Source organism: Carassius gibelio, chromosome B25 (assembly GCF_023724105.1).
Source record: "Carassius gibelio isolate Cgi1373 ecotype wild population from Czech Republic chromosome B25, carGib1.2-hapl.c, whole genome shotgun sequence".
Taxonomy (NCBI): domain Eukaryota; kingdom Metazoa; phylum Chordata; class Actinopteri; order Cypriniformes; family Cyprinidae; genus Carassius; species Carassius gibelio.
The window spans coordinates 21,763,056-21,778,734 of NC_068420.1; the positions used below are offsets into that span (position 1 = coordinate 21,763,056).

General features: G+C 37.2%; 1 protein-coding gene across 3 annotated transcripts in view; it reads right to left on the bottom strand.

Annotated features, from left to right (window-relative positions):
• Positions 1-1,493: 1,493 nt before the first annotated feature.
• LOC128014344 (anoctamin-3-like) overlaps positions 1,494-15,679 on the bottom strand; it is a 58,687-nt gene continuing 44,501 nt past the window's right edge. For all 3 annotated transcript variants that reach the window (XM_052597846.1, XM_052597844.1, XM_052597845.1), the window contains 12 exons: positions 15,535-15,675; positions 14,012-14,176; positions 12,111-12,147; positions 11,908-12,019; positions 11,635-11,692; positions 11,002-11,099; positions 9,957-10,102; positions 9,522-9,674; positions 9,115-9,262; positions 6,556-6,642; positions 6,357-6,462; positions 1,494-5,399 (listed from right to left, as the gene is read on the bottom strand). In XM_052597846.1, coding sequence (XP_052453806.1) covers positions 5,217-5,399; positions 6,357-6,462; positions 6,556-6,642; positions 9,115-9,262; positions 9,522-9,674; positions 9,957-10,102; positions 11,002-11,099; positions 11,635-11,692; positions 11,908-12,019; positions 12,111-12,147; positions 14,012-14,176; positions 15,535-15,675 — 1,434 coding nt within the window. In that variant the 3' untranslated portion in view covers positions 1,494-5,216. The remainder of the gene's footprint in view (positions 5,400-6,356; positions 6,463-6,555; positions 6,643-9,114; positions 9,263-9,521; positions 9,675-9,956; positions 10,103-11,001; positions 11,100-11,634; positions 11,693-11,907; positions 12,020-12,110; positions 12,148-14,011; positions 14,177-15,534; positions 15,676-15,679) is intronic.

Below are 15,679 nucleotides of genomic sequence, written 5' to 3' on the forward strand. Positions count from 1 at the left end.
ATTTCTGTTTCCTAAATCAATGTCTCAGGAAAATGTTATGGGATTTCAAATCAAAATACTTTCTGACTTTCTGTTACAAAACAGGATGTTGATTTCTTATATGAGGACACCGATACTAAAAGCATGTTTATAACACATTTTGGGAGACATTTGAATAGGGAAAGAAATTATATTTCAGTATTATGCGAAATATTATATATTATTATGAAAATCTTGAATTTGAATTTATGCATTTAGCAGACGCTTTTATCCAAAGTGACTTACATTGCATTCAGTCTAAATGTTTTCTCCTAACGTGTTCCCTGGGATTCAAACCCCCAATCTTGCGCTTGTTAACACATTGCCCCCAAAACACATTAATATGCAAATTAGATTTAGTTTATAGATACATTGTATATAATGAGAAAACCTGTTTATGGCCATTTTACGCACATTTTGCAGAAAGAAAAATGGTCTAATGAATCATTGTGTTATAACATTATATACAAAGTCTGGTAAACAAAATCTTGAAAACTAAAAATGTATTGGTGATTTTAAAAACAACCGAGGACATAGCATAAATTATGAATGAAATATCCTTTTTTTTTTTCATTATTTTTAATGCTCTAAACAATATAAAGACATGTCTTAAGCTGTTAAACATTATTCCAAACTTTAATTCCCAATCATTGCAGCTCACAATTCTCATTTTTTAGCCCTACCGCACCTACTGTCTAAATTATGGACATGTTTCTTAAGACCAATGGTGCCCTCCTGGAGGGCCACTATCCTGGAGAGTTTAGCTCAAATTCTATAATTAAATACACCTGAACCAACTAATCATGGCTTTCAGGATTAATCACAACTTCCAGACAAGATTGTTTTGGCAGCTGGTAGCTAAAATCTACATGCCCTCCAGAAGCAGGACCAGAAACCCCTTCTCCAGACCCAACCCATCATTGATTCTTAAATCTAAATAGTAGATGGGAATGTTGTTCTAGAACTTGGGTCTCCAAACTCAATCCTGGAGGGCCAGTGTCCTGCAGAGTTTAGCTCCAACCTGCTGAGACACACCTGCATGGAAGTTTCTAGCGTCTCTAGTAAGATCTTGATTAGCTGGCTTGGGTGTTTAGCGTCACGCAAAGAGGTTTGGAAAAATTAGTCGTTAAACAAATCATTTGGGACTCGTTGAACAAATAAGGTAAAAATAAATGCATAAGACAATGAAAATGTTTTTGTGCCTTGCATGCATGTCAATGTTGGGGATTCCCAAAACCAAAATATGAACCTTTCATAACCCATAATAGGGACACTTTAAATTCAAACCTAAGCATTGACCACAAAATAGCATCCAAAAACTCCAACTTTAACCTAAGCCTAACTTTATAACAACACTAGCAATTGCATTGTTTTGACTAATAACTGATGCAGGAATCGAGTCATTATTCCAATAAAATGCAGTGAGTCTGTGCAAGAGATGTTAAACACTGACTGTAATGGTATAATGCATGCTGTTGATCATAATAAACATCTTTATTGTTTCATGTACTTATGACAGGCATTTTCAATGAAGACATTTTATATACAACCAAGTGTATTTAATAAAACCTGAATAACATTTGTTGTCCAATAGTCTGTAAATGAATGTTAATGAGATCACCACAAGGCCATTAACGACTGATCATTCATGACGAAGAACCACTACAACACGTACTGATCTCAGGTCAGTCTTCTCCGGTTTTAGCAGATAAAGGCCATGCACACTTCACAGTAAAAAGTGCACAGATACACAAAGGTTCGTCAAGAGCCCGAGATGGACTGGGCTTCTCAATGAGGTCATGCATAGATTACAGTACACCAAGAGAACGGTGCGTCATAGTAGAGACTACTTCCTGTTTCAGATCAACCTCACATTTCCATTCATTTTATAAAATTCTGGTCCTGCTGAATATCCATAACACATAAATCATCAAAGCACACTTTAGTGTCTAATACAGTGATTCTCGACTGGTTTTTATCTAGGACCAAAAATGGCGACCCAACACAGTACCAAAACTGGTGCATTTTATTATATACGTTTATCATGTTTTTCACTGCTGTCAGTAAACCTACTAGAACAGACTGAAATCAATTTTGAGTTGCGACTGACCAGTTGAGAACCACTGTTCTAATAAACTACACAGTAATATATATGTATATTTTCTTGAACGTAAATCCTAAACAGAGGTAATGAAAATGATGCTCCTAAAGTGCTTTAATGAAATTCAACTTAAATTCAACTTTTATTGAGTGTAAAATATCTATGAAGCGAGAACACAATCAAAGCTTCGTTTCTGATTTTTTTTAGTGTATATCTGTACCCATATGGGGTCTTACCCATGCAAATGGAAAGTGCAAAAACATACTTAAAAAAGCAATACTTGATTCAAGCTAAGAAAATATGATACAAATATCTCATCTGCAAACACTCAAAGGGCCTGAGGACAGATGCATCGACTGTGTTCGAAATGGAATACTAACGTATTTCTTGAATACTTCTTGCATACTGCACAGTACGTACTTTAATGTGCACTATTTTTAAGTATGTTAAAGAGAATGACACATTACATTGAATGTTTAACTGAATTAAACTATATGGTATCTAGTTATCTCTCTAAAATAAACACACTTATATTAAACTTTTTCTCAGTCTGATCAGAGATAGAGTTGAGAAAATCATGACTGATATTACTTTTAGCGCGTATGTCACACTGAAATATAAGTTCAAGTTGAACACACTGTGCTGAGTGACAGACAATGGAGATTAGAGCACATGTAGTAAACCTTAATATTCCATGCATACAACATTTACATTCTTTGCCTGCTATACATAATAAATACTGAAAAAAAGTATAGTAGTTGGGTAGTATGCTATTTCGAACATAGTCATTGCCTTTTAAAAAACAGTGTAAGAATGAGATGCATGCTGGGAGCACTCACTTCATCAGCTTTACAAAACTCTTGCACTCTTTCACACACACACACACACACACACACGCAAACACACAGTAATGAATGCACATATTTAAACATGCACACATACACGCCCAAAAAAAGAAATATACAGAAAATACATTTTACACACACACACACACAACATGTAAAGTAACAGAGTTCGTCTTCCACCTCCACTGTCCCAATTGTAATTCTATCTTCTCATCTGTTTAAGCTTGAACTGTATGGATAATGGTGGATAGATTAATATGCTGTGATTTTTGTATTTTACAGTGGTTGACAATGTTTGCAGTCGAACACTAGCTTACTGCTTACTTCATACTGCACAGTTTATGTATACTGCATACTATTTTTAGTATATCAAACGGCATCCATTATGCAACAACACATGCAACAGTAACTTCAACTTCAAACAGTAGTATGCTACATTGTTGCTACATAACTTATATATTCAGGAGTGAATGAAAGTAAAAACAGTGAATCGCCATTTTCATAATCAATTTTTGGTGTTCCAATCAATTAATGAATCAAGAAGGAATTTTAATTTTAAAGTACATTAATCACACTGGAAATAGAGTGGAAAGCTTGGAAAGTATGAAAGCTTGGAGTATTTTAGCACTTTCCAATTCTATTATTCTGAACAAAAGTATCATCACTGCATCGCTCTATTGTACTGTAGGTTAAGTCGAAAGCATTGCATTGTGGGATACTGCATTCCACACAGCTCACTCAGGTTGTATTCTTAATAATTTAGCAAACTCACAAACTCAAAAAATTCACAGCATACATACTATAAACTGCAGAGATGCTAGTATGTTGTTCCAAAGATAGCCAATGTCTTGCTCATAGGCTGATGGGAACACAAAACTCATGACAGCCGAGCAACAAACTCACTCACACATCAATTCAGCTCACACACACTACAAAACCAGGTCAATGAACAAAGCACATAGTCTTTTAAAATAATGAAAAAAAAAGAAACAACATGCAATAAAAAAAAAACATGCATGTTACTTATATCACCATTTTGCCAATATTGGCTATTTGTTTTATTTTATTTGCCTTGACAAAATGACTTATCGTACTGAAAGACAGATCGGCATATCTTTTCAAGGCGCTGCAGTACATAAAAACTGTTCATTTGCATAAACAAATTGATTTTTATTTGGTAACCCTTACCAGAAACCACTTTTGTAACAAGAATCACAATGTGAGATGCTGGCAAGCGAAGAGAGGGGTGCAACGGTAAATTTGTTCGTAAGTAAACTTCGTCACGTTGCCTGGTCACCTGGTAGAGAACTGCTTCACAGCGGGATGATAGCTGCCACGCACAGAGACGCAGACAAGTAGGAAAGCAGAAACTCCAAAAACCCTTCATCTGCATAGTAAACAGTCCAACCGCACCAGTGCTCCATTCAGAACTACGACAGAACACAGATGAAAGAGCAGCGCCACTGCAGGCCATGCCGGGAAGGATGCGTGTTCAAAGAATGATATTTCCCACCCACACACTGGAGTTTACGGTGTGTTAGAAAATACTGCAATCCATTGATCTCAATGTTGATGATGCTTCACATGGACAAAGCAGTGGTTTGTGGAAGTGAATCTCCATGTTCTGCAGCGTACTCTAGCACAGACGTTTGCTGACTATTAAGAAGGAAGGTGGATCCAGTTGTGCTCTCGGAAATCCAATTTATTTAATTTCCGCGTGGTTTCAAACTAATACCATTCATTCAATACCCTCAATACATATTTTTATAGATAAAATGCCTTTCATGATTTTCTTTAGTATAGTGTTTCTCAAGCTTCTTTATCCCAATCCATAATTGCTTCATAGCCACCTTTTGCTAATGAGCCAAAAGTTTAAGTAGCCAATCAGTAAAGTTTTAGAACTACTCTCGGGTAGGGATAATGTAATTGAGAAAAACCTCTTTGGTGCAGAGTACAGCTGCCAACTGTAGGCTCTAAAGGGCCACCCGGAGATCAGGTTTTGACCCCACACTGAATCCGCTTCCTGGTTTGTCAGAGCAATGAAAAGTGGGCAGCCCATGCATGGAGTCAATAAAGCTAGCTGTCCAAGGTAGCAGAACGGTTGTATATGAATGTCCGTGTTCACATATGTGCTGCAGGTGTGCATGTTTCAAGGACGCTTGTCCTCCACTCTAAAGTCTTTATGTGCTTTTGTGGGTAGTGAATGTGGTTCTCCAGTGGGCAATTTTTTGTATATTTATGGACAGACATGGCTAAGGCCACTCATGGTGATAACGTTTGCCATTCTTTTTCCGCTCTTTCTGCAAGTGCTCCAGTTCCGTCTCATACATCATCTCCTGCATCAGATATTTCTCCCTGCGCATGCGATCACACAGGTCTTTGGGCATGTCTGGAATCAGATGGGCTATGAAGGTCTTAATGCCAAAGACTAGGTGCTATGGAGAATATAACAGACAATGGAAAAATCACAAACATGTCATAATCTTAGGTTGCATTGCAGTACTGAGAAGTAGCTAAATTAGCCTTGTGTGATAGAAGACCAGTGCCATCATGGTCCCATGACAATGAGCACTTCAGAATCTCAATAGTAATAGGTGATTTAAGTACCTTTTTTGCATAATGTTTTAAGAATACTGCTTATTTATACTTAATATTGCTTATTCTACTTACATTCTACTGGAAGTTTCTAGCAAGAAGCTTAGTAAGACCGTGATTGGCTCATTTAATTATTAATTAGGGTTGGACTGGGTCCAACTTCAGGAATGAGTTTGGAGACCCCTGCTCAAGTACCTTTCAAGCTTTATCAAAGAGCAAGTTTACTTTAACTACTTCCAATCATATATAGCTTACACCTTTGCAAAATAAAATTTTAAAGTAGCTTCTCCAAGTCAACAATTTAATGTGAGGCCAATGTAGGCAAAATATGAACTTGAGGTATGGGCTCAACATGGGTTTGTCCATAAATTACTTATCATCCTTATCTAAATAAGCCCACTTGAATTCCATGATGGCCCTGTCTGAATTATCTCCATTATGGGCTGTAAATGGGATTTGACATGAGTTCCTTGTCGGTCTTGTCTGAATTAACTACAGTATTGGCTCTAATGGGCTTGTTCATGAGTTCCTTGTCGGTCTTGTCTGAATTATCTCCATTATGGGCTGTAAATGGGGTTTGACATGAGATCCTTGTCGGTCTTGTCTGAATTAACTACAGTATTGGCTCTAAAGGGCTTGTCCATGAGTTCCTTGTCAGTCTTGTCTGATTTAGCTCCAGTATGGACCTACATGGAACCTGTGGACAAACCCATTAAGAACCCATACCTCAAGGATCCCATAAAAGGTTGTTAATGGTGTAAAGCATTACTTAGATAATATTGTTAAATAGCACTGACCTCAAAGACTATGATGAAGGCTAGTCTGGCAGCCAAAACATGCCAGAACTGCAGGGTGAACTCATAGGGTTCAGGACTCCATGGAGGCGCTCTATAATCCCGATACCTGTAGAAGGGAATAAGATAAATTTACCTTGAGAAAAAGACAAAACCCAAAAGCATATAACAACATGAAACTGTAGCATGAGTGTTGCTTTACCTGCAGTATCGAGGATGATAACTCCCATTTTTAAATTCACCCATATCAAAAACAGAGAGGCTGTTGTTCAAGTATCCTCTTAGACATCTTTGTAAAGACACACAAAATGAAAATACAAATCATTAGCAACACAGAGATTCACACAAATTCATAATTTTATTTCTGTCATGACAACTCTCGGAAAAAGGAATAGGAATAGATCTGCTACACTGCTGCTGCTGCAGAGTAAGTACAGTACCTAGACTTGCTACTGCCACTACATCCAGAACATGCTGCTGTGCATCATTCATAGTTTAACATTTTTAATAGTTGGGGATTTTAATATCCATGTTGATAATGAAAAAGATGCATTGGGATCAGCATTTATAGACATTCTGAACTCTATTGGGGTTAGACAACATGTCTCAGGACCTACTCATTGTCGAAATCATACTCTAGATTTGATACTGTCACATGGAATTGATGTTGATAGTGTTGAAATTATGCAGCCAAGTGATGATATCTAAGATCACTATTTCGTTTTGTGCAAACTTCATATAGCCAAAATTGTAAATTCTACTTCTTGTTACAAGGATGGTAGAACTAGAGTTGTTCCGATTCCGATACTAGTATCGGAAATATCTCCGATACCACAACAAATTCTGGCATCGGCATCGGCGAGTACATGAACCCATATACCGATCCGATACCATTTTCTTAAAAAAGACCTAGTTATGACCGCAAGCTTTGCCTAACCGCTGCACGGTTCTTCTTCGCTGCTCAAAATGCATTGAAAACACAGGAAGTTGTGCTGTGTTGCCACAAGCAACCCCTGTTTAGAGCAGCGAAGAAGAAATGAAAACGCGTTAGCAGCCCTTATCTATATATGACTGGATCACTCATCACATTCTAAACTGCCAAAAGACAGTGAAGCCGCTACTATATTATAGATCAGTGGTTAGCAGTATGTCTCTGTAGTACCGGTAGTTACAGACTCTCGAGTATATTCAGTACCGGCAACTGCGTTCAGTCGCTTCCGTGTAAGTCAAAACGCAGGGCTCCAGACAGTAGCCGAATATATACTAGTGTCTGGGAATATTAAACTGCAAAATACTATTTAAATATTACTCCCGCAAAATCTACATCTCTGTGGGTGACTGGCACAGATGCGCGAGAGCTCGCTGTTTTGTAGTCTCTGCTGTGTGTCATGAGGACACGAACGCATAAACCGTCACTTCATGAGAATTTACCGTTTCATTTGAGAATACTGTCATATCATAAACACAGACACTCAAAGATCTTCATGGCAGCCCATTAAAATAAATGTTTGGTTTACATGAGTAAATTGACAATATATAAAGCTACTGTTGTAGCCTACAGTAATAATAATACATCTCTATAATAATAATAATTATGCCTAGATGGTTGCTTGTTTTTTACTTGTTTTTTACTTGTTAGAGATTATCTGATTAATAGATCTTTTTTTATATTCCTAGACTTATTTGTTGCAGTTTTTTTATACAGTTATATTGTAAAACTTAAATACCTTTTTTAGTTTGCGGTGTTAGATTTTTGGCTGCATTTGAAGTTCTTTTTTGCATAAGAAAATAAATAATACTGTCAAATTCATGTTAGATAATAAAAATACTGTAATAAATACAGTAGTTCACCATGTATTTGTTCATGTTTTATTGAGGGATCTGTCTGAAGCACACCATAAAAAAATTCTAGCAATTTACACAGGGCTAGTAGTATATACAGCTGTATATACAGATATACACCCAGGTATCGGATCAGTACTCGGTATCGGCCGATACCCTGAGCCCAGGTATCGGAATCGGTATCGGGAAGAGAAAAAGGGTATCGGAACATCTCTAGGTAGAACCATCACTTCTACCACAAAACTAGAGGTATTTCGTATTGCTTAGCGGGAAAGTAACCTATCCTACAGAAAAGCATTAAACACTGCTAGATTCGATTACTTTTCTTCTCTTTTATAAGAAAACAAACATAACCCCAGGCATTCATTCAATACAGTGGCTAGATTAACGAAAAATAAAGCCTCAACAAGTGTTGACATTTCCCAACATCACAGCAGTAATGACTTTAAGCATTCATAAATCACTTCATAGCAGATCTATACAGGTGGAGCTGGGGAAGGTGGAGGGTTTCTGAAGCTGCAACTGCTACGGCAAGCTCTAGTCATATATTTCAATGTTAAGCAGCAAGCTCATTGGCTACCGGTACCGTGTCATGAGACTGATTTAGACCTATCAGACTGTACCATCTAGATTTTCATGCCAGAGCTCTGTTTAGGTCTAAGTACAGTTAGTCTAATTTGACTTGATGCGGATAAGTTCCATAAAAATCTGCCGATTTCTGACTTACAAAATAGTTTCCCAGACATGCACTGATAATGTAAAAGGTGAAGCTGAACCATCTTGGCAACCACCCATCACCAATAGAGGTACTACCCAAATAAATCTGCTCAGCTTTACAAAGCACATGCCACTGGTGTGTTTGGCCCTGTAATTGTCTATTTATATATTTCTATCTTTCTAATCTATTTTGAAATCTTACTTCTCATGCCGGTAACCCTTGTCCACACAGGGCCCATATTTGAAAGCATAGACAAAGCGAGGGATGTAATCAGAAGTGATGGCAATGACGAATGCATTTGTTATGACAGCCACGACTCCAATTCCCTCCAGGACACCATGCCAGATACCTAATTAAAAAAAGAAACAAAACAAATCTATCAAAATATATTGAAATTAGTCAGAACAGATAACATATGAATCTAAAAAAAATATCTGCTACATTTAAGAACATTAAGAATTGATGTATCCTATTTATTGTGAATATTCATGCTAACAATCTATATTTACAATAGACTAAATTAAGTAATCGCAACAAACAACCCTTATGTTTCTTGCATTTAGATTGGAATTATTGACACCAGGCTAATTGAGGTGAAAAGGACCAACCGATGTCAGTAGCGCGAGCGGGCATCGGTCTCCTCCACTGCGTGACAAACTTGTAGGCGTCCAATCGGATCTCGATGATGTTGTTGAGTAGAGCAAGCAGAGGAGCCAGAGGAAATGCCGCCACAAAGATCGTAGTGAAACCAAACTGTAGAACTGTACAGAAAACATACAGAACTTGCAACATATCGTACACGCAAACGCTGAAATGCTTGCACAATGCATTGCAAGCATGCTGCCCTGATGAACATACTTCAATCTCAGCTCTACAGAGCAAAGCAATTATCTTCATTCATCAGTTACATTATTTAAGATGCGTTATTATTAAGGCAGCTATTATCGTGACTGCTTAACTAGGTAACTAACTACTGCTTAATCATGACAGAAAATTAGGCACTTCACAAGATCTCACAGTACGTGTCGTCGAGCAGGACTCACCCATCTCCAGATACTCGTCCACCAGGCCGTGTGCGTTCATGGGCTGCAGGTTCCAGTCTCTATCCCACTGCGGCAGCTCTTCTTTACTCTTATTCTGCTCTCCTGCTCGTTTCATCTTACGCCGGGACCACCAGTTCTGCAGCAGTCTGAGTTCAAATTTGATCACGAACGTGATGGTTATGGGCAAATAACAAGTACCTGAGTAGTACTAGGTTTAGTATGTTAAGGCCTGTTCACACCAAGCACGATAACTATAAAGATATAAAAATCGTTCTCAATATTAAAGAAAAGCGGATTCCACACCACAACTATAACGATAAAGGCAAAGAGAAACGATATTGTTGGAATCACTTTCAGAACAATTTTTTTCTTCTGCCAACCAATCAGAATCAATCCTGCTGTAATGAGCTTGAGAATTTAAAGCTTAGAATACACAGACAATATCGTTCGCTGGTGTGTACATTAATATCGTTATCTGTATAGTTATCTTTATAGTTATCGTTCTTTGTGTGAACGGGCCTTTAGTCAGCAGATTAGTGAACTTCTTCAAAGCACGACAAAAGATTATTAAAACACAACTATTTAAAATGTACTTTATGTTTGATGTAACAAAGAGCGCTTTTAAACTGAACTGAAATAGTCATGAAAGAATATATTAGTGTACTATTTTAAGATAATAACAGAGTTGCCATTGTCTGTGAACACTGATCAGGGGACAGTAATGTTAATATAAACTAAGATAAACTAATAATCATGGTTTGCTGAGAGTTTGTTAAGTACACTCTGTTATCGAGGCTCTTTCTGATGAGGCATACATTTCTCTCTGTACTGCAGGGTTGGCAAAATCAGTCAGCCGTGAACGCAGTGGACTGGAACTAAGGACAAACTCTCTCTTTGAATGTTCAGTGCAGCAAACACCTCCTGTTCGGCTAATAATTGAAGAACACAGACCTCTGTTTTCATACAATCAATAACAAAGTCGGATCTTATGAAATAAAGTGTTTTCCCCAGACATTGCAGTCTTGAGTTTTAAGACGATACTCACGGGTAGCCCAGCTCCATGAAGTTATTCCAGATCTGTTTCAACACCATGATCACTCCCATTTGTAGGCACAAGTCGATCAGACAACCACTAGGATGACACTAAAAAAAATATATATATATGATTAATAACACACAAAATTATAATCCAGTACTCTACATGTCAGTCAACACATCAAAATAAAAGTACTTCCTTAAAACACAACAAAAATTAGTAAAATTGTGACTTTTCAAACTGAGCACTTTTTAAAAGTAAGTGTGTAAGCTAAGAGGACTCTTTCTGTAATTACACTTAAGTTCTTTGTTTCATTAAAATAATACTGTCTGCAAGTGCAGGTCTTAAGATTAAGATTTCTAAGTTTTGAAATTCAATACAGTTAAGCACATTTGTTTTCCACAAGGGAGGTTTTGATTATATTTCACACGGTACACAGACTAGATCTAAATCAGTACACTGGTGTTATGAGCAACCACAGTTGATATGTTGAGGCAATTATGAGAGAGTCTGCACTGAATAATGACCGTTTTTACTGAAATCTCACGGCAGTTGAATAACTGAGGCTGATATTTGATAGGAGGATGTTGATCATGTCGAAGGGCGATAATAACCAAATGTGAGAAAACTCATCTCACCCACCTCCTCCATCCTCCACCGGTTAAACAGCTTATTATAGTCACCCGGCCTGCCAGCAAACCTGCAGAATACAATAACAAGTGAAATTAGCTTTACAGTTCAATTAGCCATGCTACTGTAGGGGAGGCTGTTGTGTTAGCATGTGCGCTAGCGCCATGAAGCTCCTGTATGAGTTGATGAACAGATCTCAAGTGGTACAATCTGTGCGAATGAAAGTAGCAAAAACAGTTCAATCAAGGACTGAACAATGCATCGACAACATCAAGAGTTGCTTACCTTCCTAAAAAGAAAGCGATGTAGAAAGTCGAGCTGTTGAGATTGACGAACTGGAAGAGGAACATTTTTAGGGCAAAGCTGTTTTCCCATTCCGACTCGGTCCGTGGATGTTCTAGATCACAGGCACGAGGAAAGTTTCTCACCGACCGCAGGAATATTACACTCACTCGATCAATAGCAACCTTGACTGAAGCAGTACTTACCCAGGTTTGTGAGTAGGTAGGCCACTTTCTCATAGACCTGATGGGTAAAAGAAAATAAACTGATGAAAGAAAGATGAAAATAAATAAATGCCACAGACTTACACACTATGCCATAAATAATACATTTCAAACAGGGTTTATAATAACCTACAGGTTGTTAATATAACATACACTAACACTCAAGCTTGGGATTCAGAATAGCCAGAGAAGCATCTGAGATGCTATGAAATAAAATTAAAAAAATGAATAAATATATTTACATGAGTTTTTTTGATTGGCCGGTGCTGTGAAAAAAAGCCATATGCCACTTAAATTATACTGAATATTGTTGTTGTTGTTGTTATTGTTATTAGTATTGTTAATACTAGTGCTGTCAAACATTTAATCGTGGTTAACTTTAAAAAAAGTTTTGGTTAGCATTATATATTTGTGTGTACTGTGTATATTTATTATGTATCTATAAATACAAACACAACAATTTAGAAAATATTTACATGTAATTTGTGTAATATTTAAATTATTTATATTATAATAAATTTGTTTAATATAAACATAACATATTTTTTTCCGAAATATATACACGCACACACATATTTATTGTATGCATAATAAATATGCACAGTATACACACATTGGGTCTCATTCATGAAACACGAGCAGAACAAAATTTTGTGTAAATCGCGTGTAAAGTGGTTCTGGCGTAAATTTTCGGATTCATTAAAACGTTTGTATTTTCCAAATGTTAGTTGGTACGAAATAAATCTACACCTGCTCCCAGCCACGCGTAAATAGTGTGTTTAACATCTGAACGTTTTGCTCATTAATACGGCTGCATTTTAATTCATAATCGGGTACATATTTACACAGCATTTTGAAAAAAATATTTTATATAGTAATTACATACGGTTTTTCTTTTCACTTCTGGAACTGTTCGATTAACAGATGAAACTCTATCAACAGCATCTGTATGCTGCCAAGCTTCCTTTTTTTAGGACCTGATACGCCACTATATACGTTTGAAAATAAAACGTGGCGTTTTGAATGAACTTCTGATTTAAAAAAAAAAAAAAAAACTTCAATTTCTACAGCTGAGAAATTGTAATTTTTCATTCGCTTTTGAGAAGCGAGTTGAAATCCTTAGTTTGGTGTCATATTATGATTGTTCGGGAAGTTCTCTTTACGCGCAAATCACTCACATATTTACTCGTATATTTATGAATGTTTCATGAATGAGACCCACTATGTGAACAAAAACTTTTATTTTGAATGTGATTAATCGCGATTATTCATTTGACAGCACTAAGTAAGGGGTCATACGATGCAACTGAAATTGTTCCTTTGTCTTTGGAGTGTTACAAGCTCACACACAGTGGAGATATCTGTCTTAACCGTCTGTTGCTTGTGTCCTGTAAACACATACGAGCTTCCTTTGAAGGAGGGGCTTTGTGTTTGAGAGAGGCGGGGCATAGAGGACCTACAGTAATGTACAGTATTTGAAAAAGAAAGTGCTTTCTGAACATTAAAGCGTCAACATATTCTCTACCAAATACACAAAAGAATGATCTTTAAAAAAGCATATGACCCCTTTAATACTGACAATAGTATGATATATTCCAGGATGTGCTTATTTTATTCCCATGGTATCGTTCCAGGAGAGAGACAAAATACCAGTTGATATTTTCACAATAAGTTTTATTTTGCATTAAAGTTTTCATTTCTTTATTTTTTATTTTTGTAATCGTTTTATTGCGTCAAGGCGTGTTTTGCTCTCATTTGATTTCTTGTTGCAAAGCCATCCTAAAAATGTTCTCTTTTGGTGTGAAACTAAAGTGCAAAAACTTGGACACTTTTTGTCTTTATTGTGTCTGTGCTGGTGGGCAGAAGAGGCCTTCGGGACTGACCACATTCAGAGACATGATGATCATGAAGTTGATGCAGACTCCCGTGCCTGAGGTGGCGAACTGCCAGTTCTTCTTCACAAACTCCCACTGGAAGGAAGCAAACTTCTCCATAGCTATGAGCCGAAACACCACCACGGCAAACACGGCCGTAAGGACCAGAGAGATCTGGAAGAAAGACACGCTGTCAAACTCAAACAGTATAAACAGATGGATATATATCGGTGTGGTGAGTGGGGCGGGGCCGAGAGGCGTGGGAACGAGGAGTGAGGCCAGGTGTAGTGATTGAAGATGAGCTGCACCTGAGCCCCACCGCCGGTATCGAGTCCCACGTAGGAGATGGAAGGATATAAAACTGGAGCGACGACCGTGAAGGACAAGAGAGGACCAGGCCTGGGACATTATTTTATGTTTTGGTTTTTATTTGCACGCACCAGTCGTCCGCGAGGGGCTGGTGCGCTGTTTTGTATTTATTTTTGAATATTAAAGTATTTTGATTGTGCGCCGGTTCCCGCCTCCTTCTTCCAGATGAATATGGAGCTTGTATTGTTACAATCGGAATCTAGCAGAGGTTTCCCTTCACAAAGTTAGCTATAGTTTTGATTTGCATTGTCTTTTAATTTAAGGCCACCAGAGGGAGACAGTTATTTATGGTATAGTGCAGCTTTATGATCTAAAATGATTTGTTTTCATTTTGAATATTCTTCAGGGTGAGAAATGGATACTTATGGATTTTCATGACATTCATTTGTGACGTCTACATTCTTTTGCATGTGTGGATGATACAAAACCATATAATATGTAACATACTGCATGCATCATACCATGTACAAATGCATCTTATCTTAGGATCATTTTGTCAGCTCTGCTCCAAAATCTATAGTTCTACCCTTTCATGGTCTGTACACAGATGTGGTGCACATGATTTGGCTTTTGTGTTATTGCAGTGAAATAATGATAACGCTTTGTTCTAAGGTGTAATTGTTACAGTGTAATTATGCAATTATAAGTACTGCGTAACATTAATTAAAAACTTGTACTTACGATATGGCAAGGGTTAGGCTTAGGGGTTGTTTTGGGTTTAGCTGCATGCAATTATGCATAATTTACTGTTATTACTATAATGATCACATGTAACATTGTGAAACAAAGACACTGCAAAATAAAACATTTTCTAAATATTTACCATTCCTTCGTCTGCAAAATATAATTTAATAAAATATTTGTGTAACACTTGTATGCTTGCTACACAATACATGTATTTACTATATTAATAAGAGCAAATTATCAACAAATATATGCATTTAAGCAAACATCAAGCTTTACCATAACAATACAGTAAGCTAAAATATGAATTAATCATACGTATTTCGACAAGGATTTCTTGAAACAAACCAGCGTTTGTGAAATAGTGAAGAAACAAAAATAAACAAAAGGTCAAATAGGTCAATTCCGCACAATTCTGATCGCAGTTTTCATGACGGGGTGGTGATAATTGGGCTCTGCTTGCTAACACAGGTTCATACCATGAAGAAGATTCCCGAAACAGACACCATGAGTCGGCTGAGTTTGTCTGTGAAGGGCTGGAAGGGCTCCGGTTTCCCTGAGATGGGGTTTACTCTCTCCTTCCGGGAGTATTTGGCTTCAAACTGGGGACGTAGTTCCTCCTTA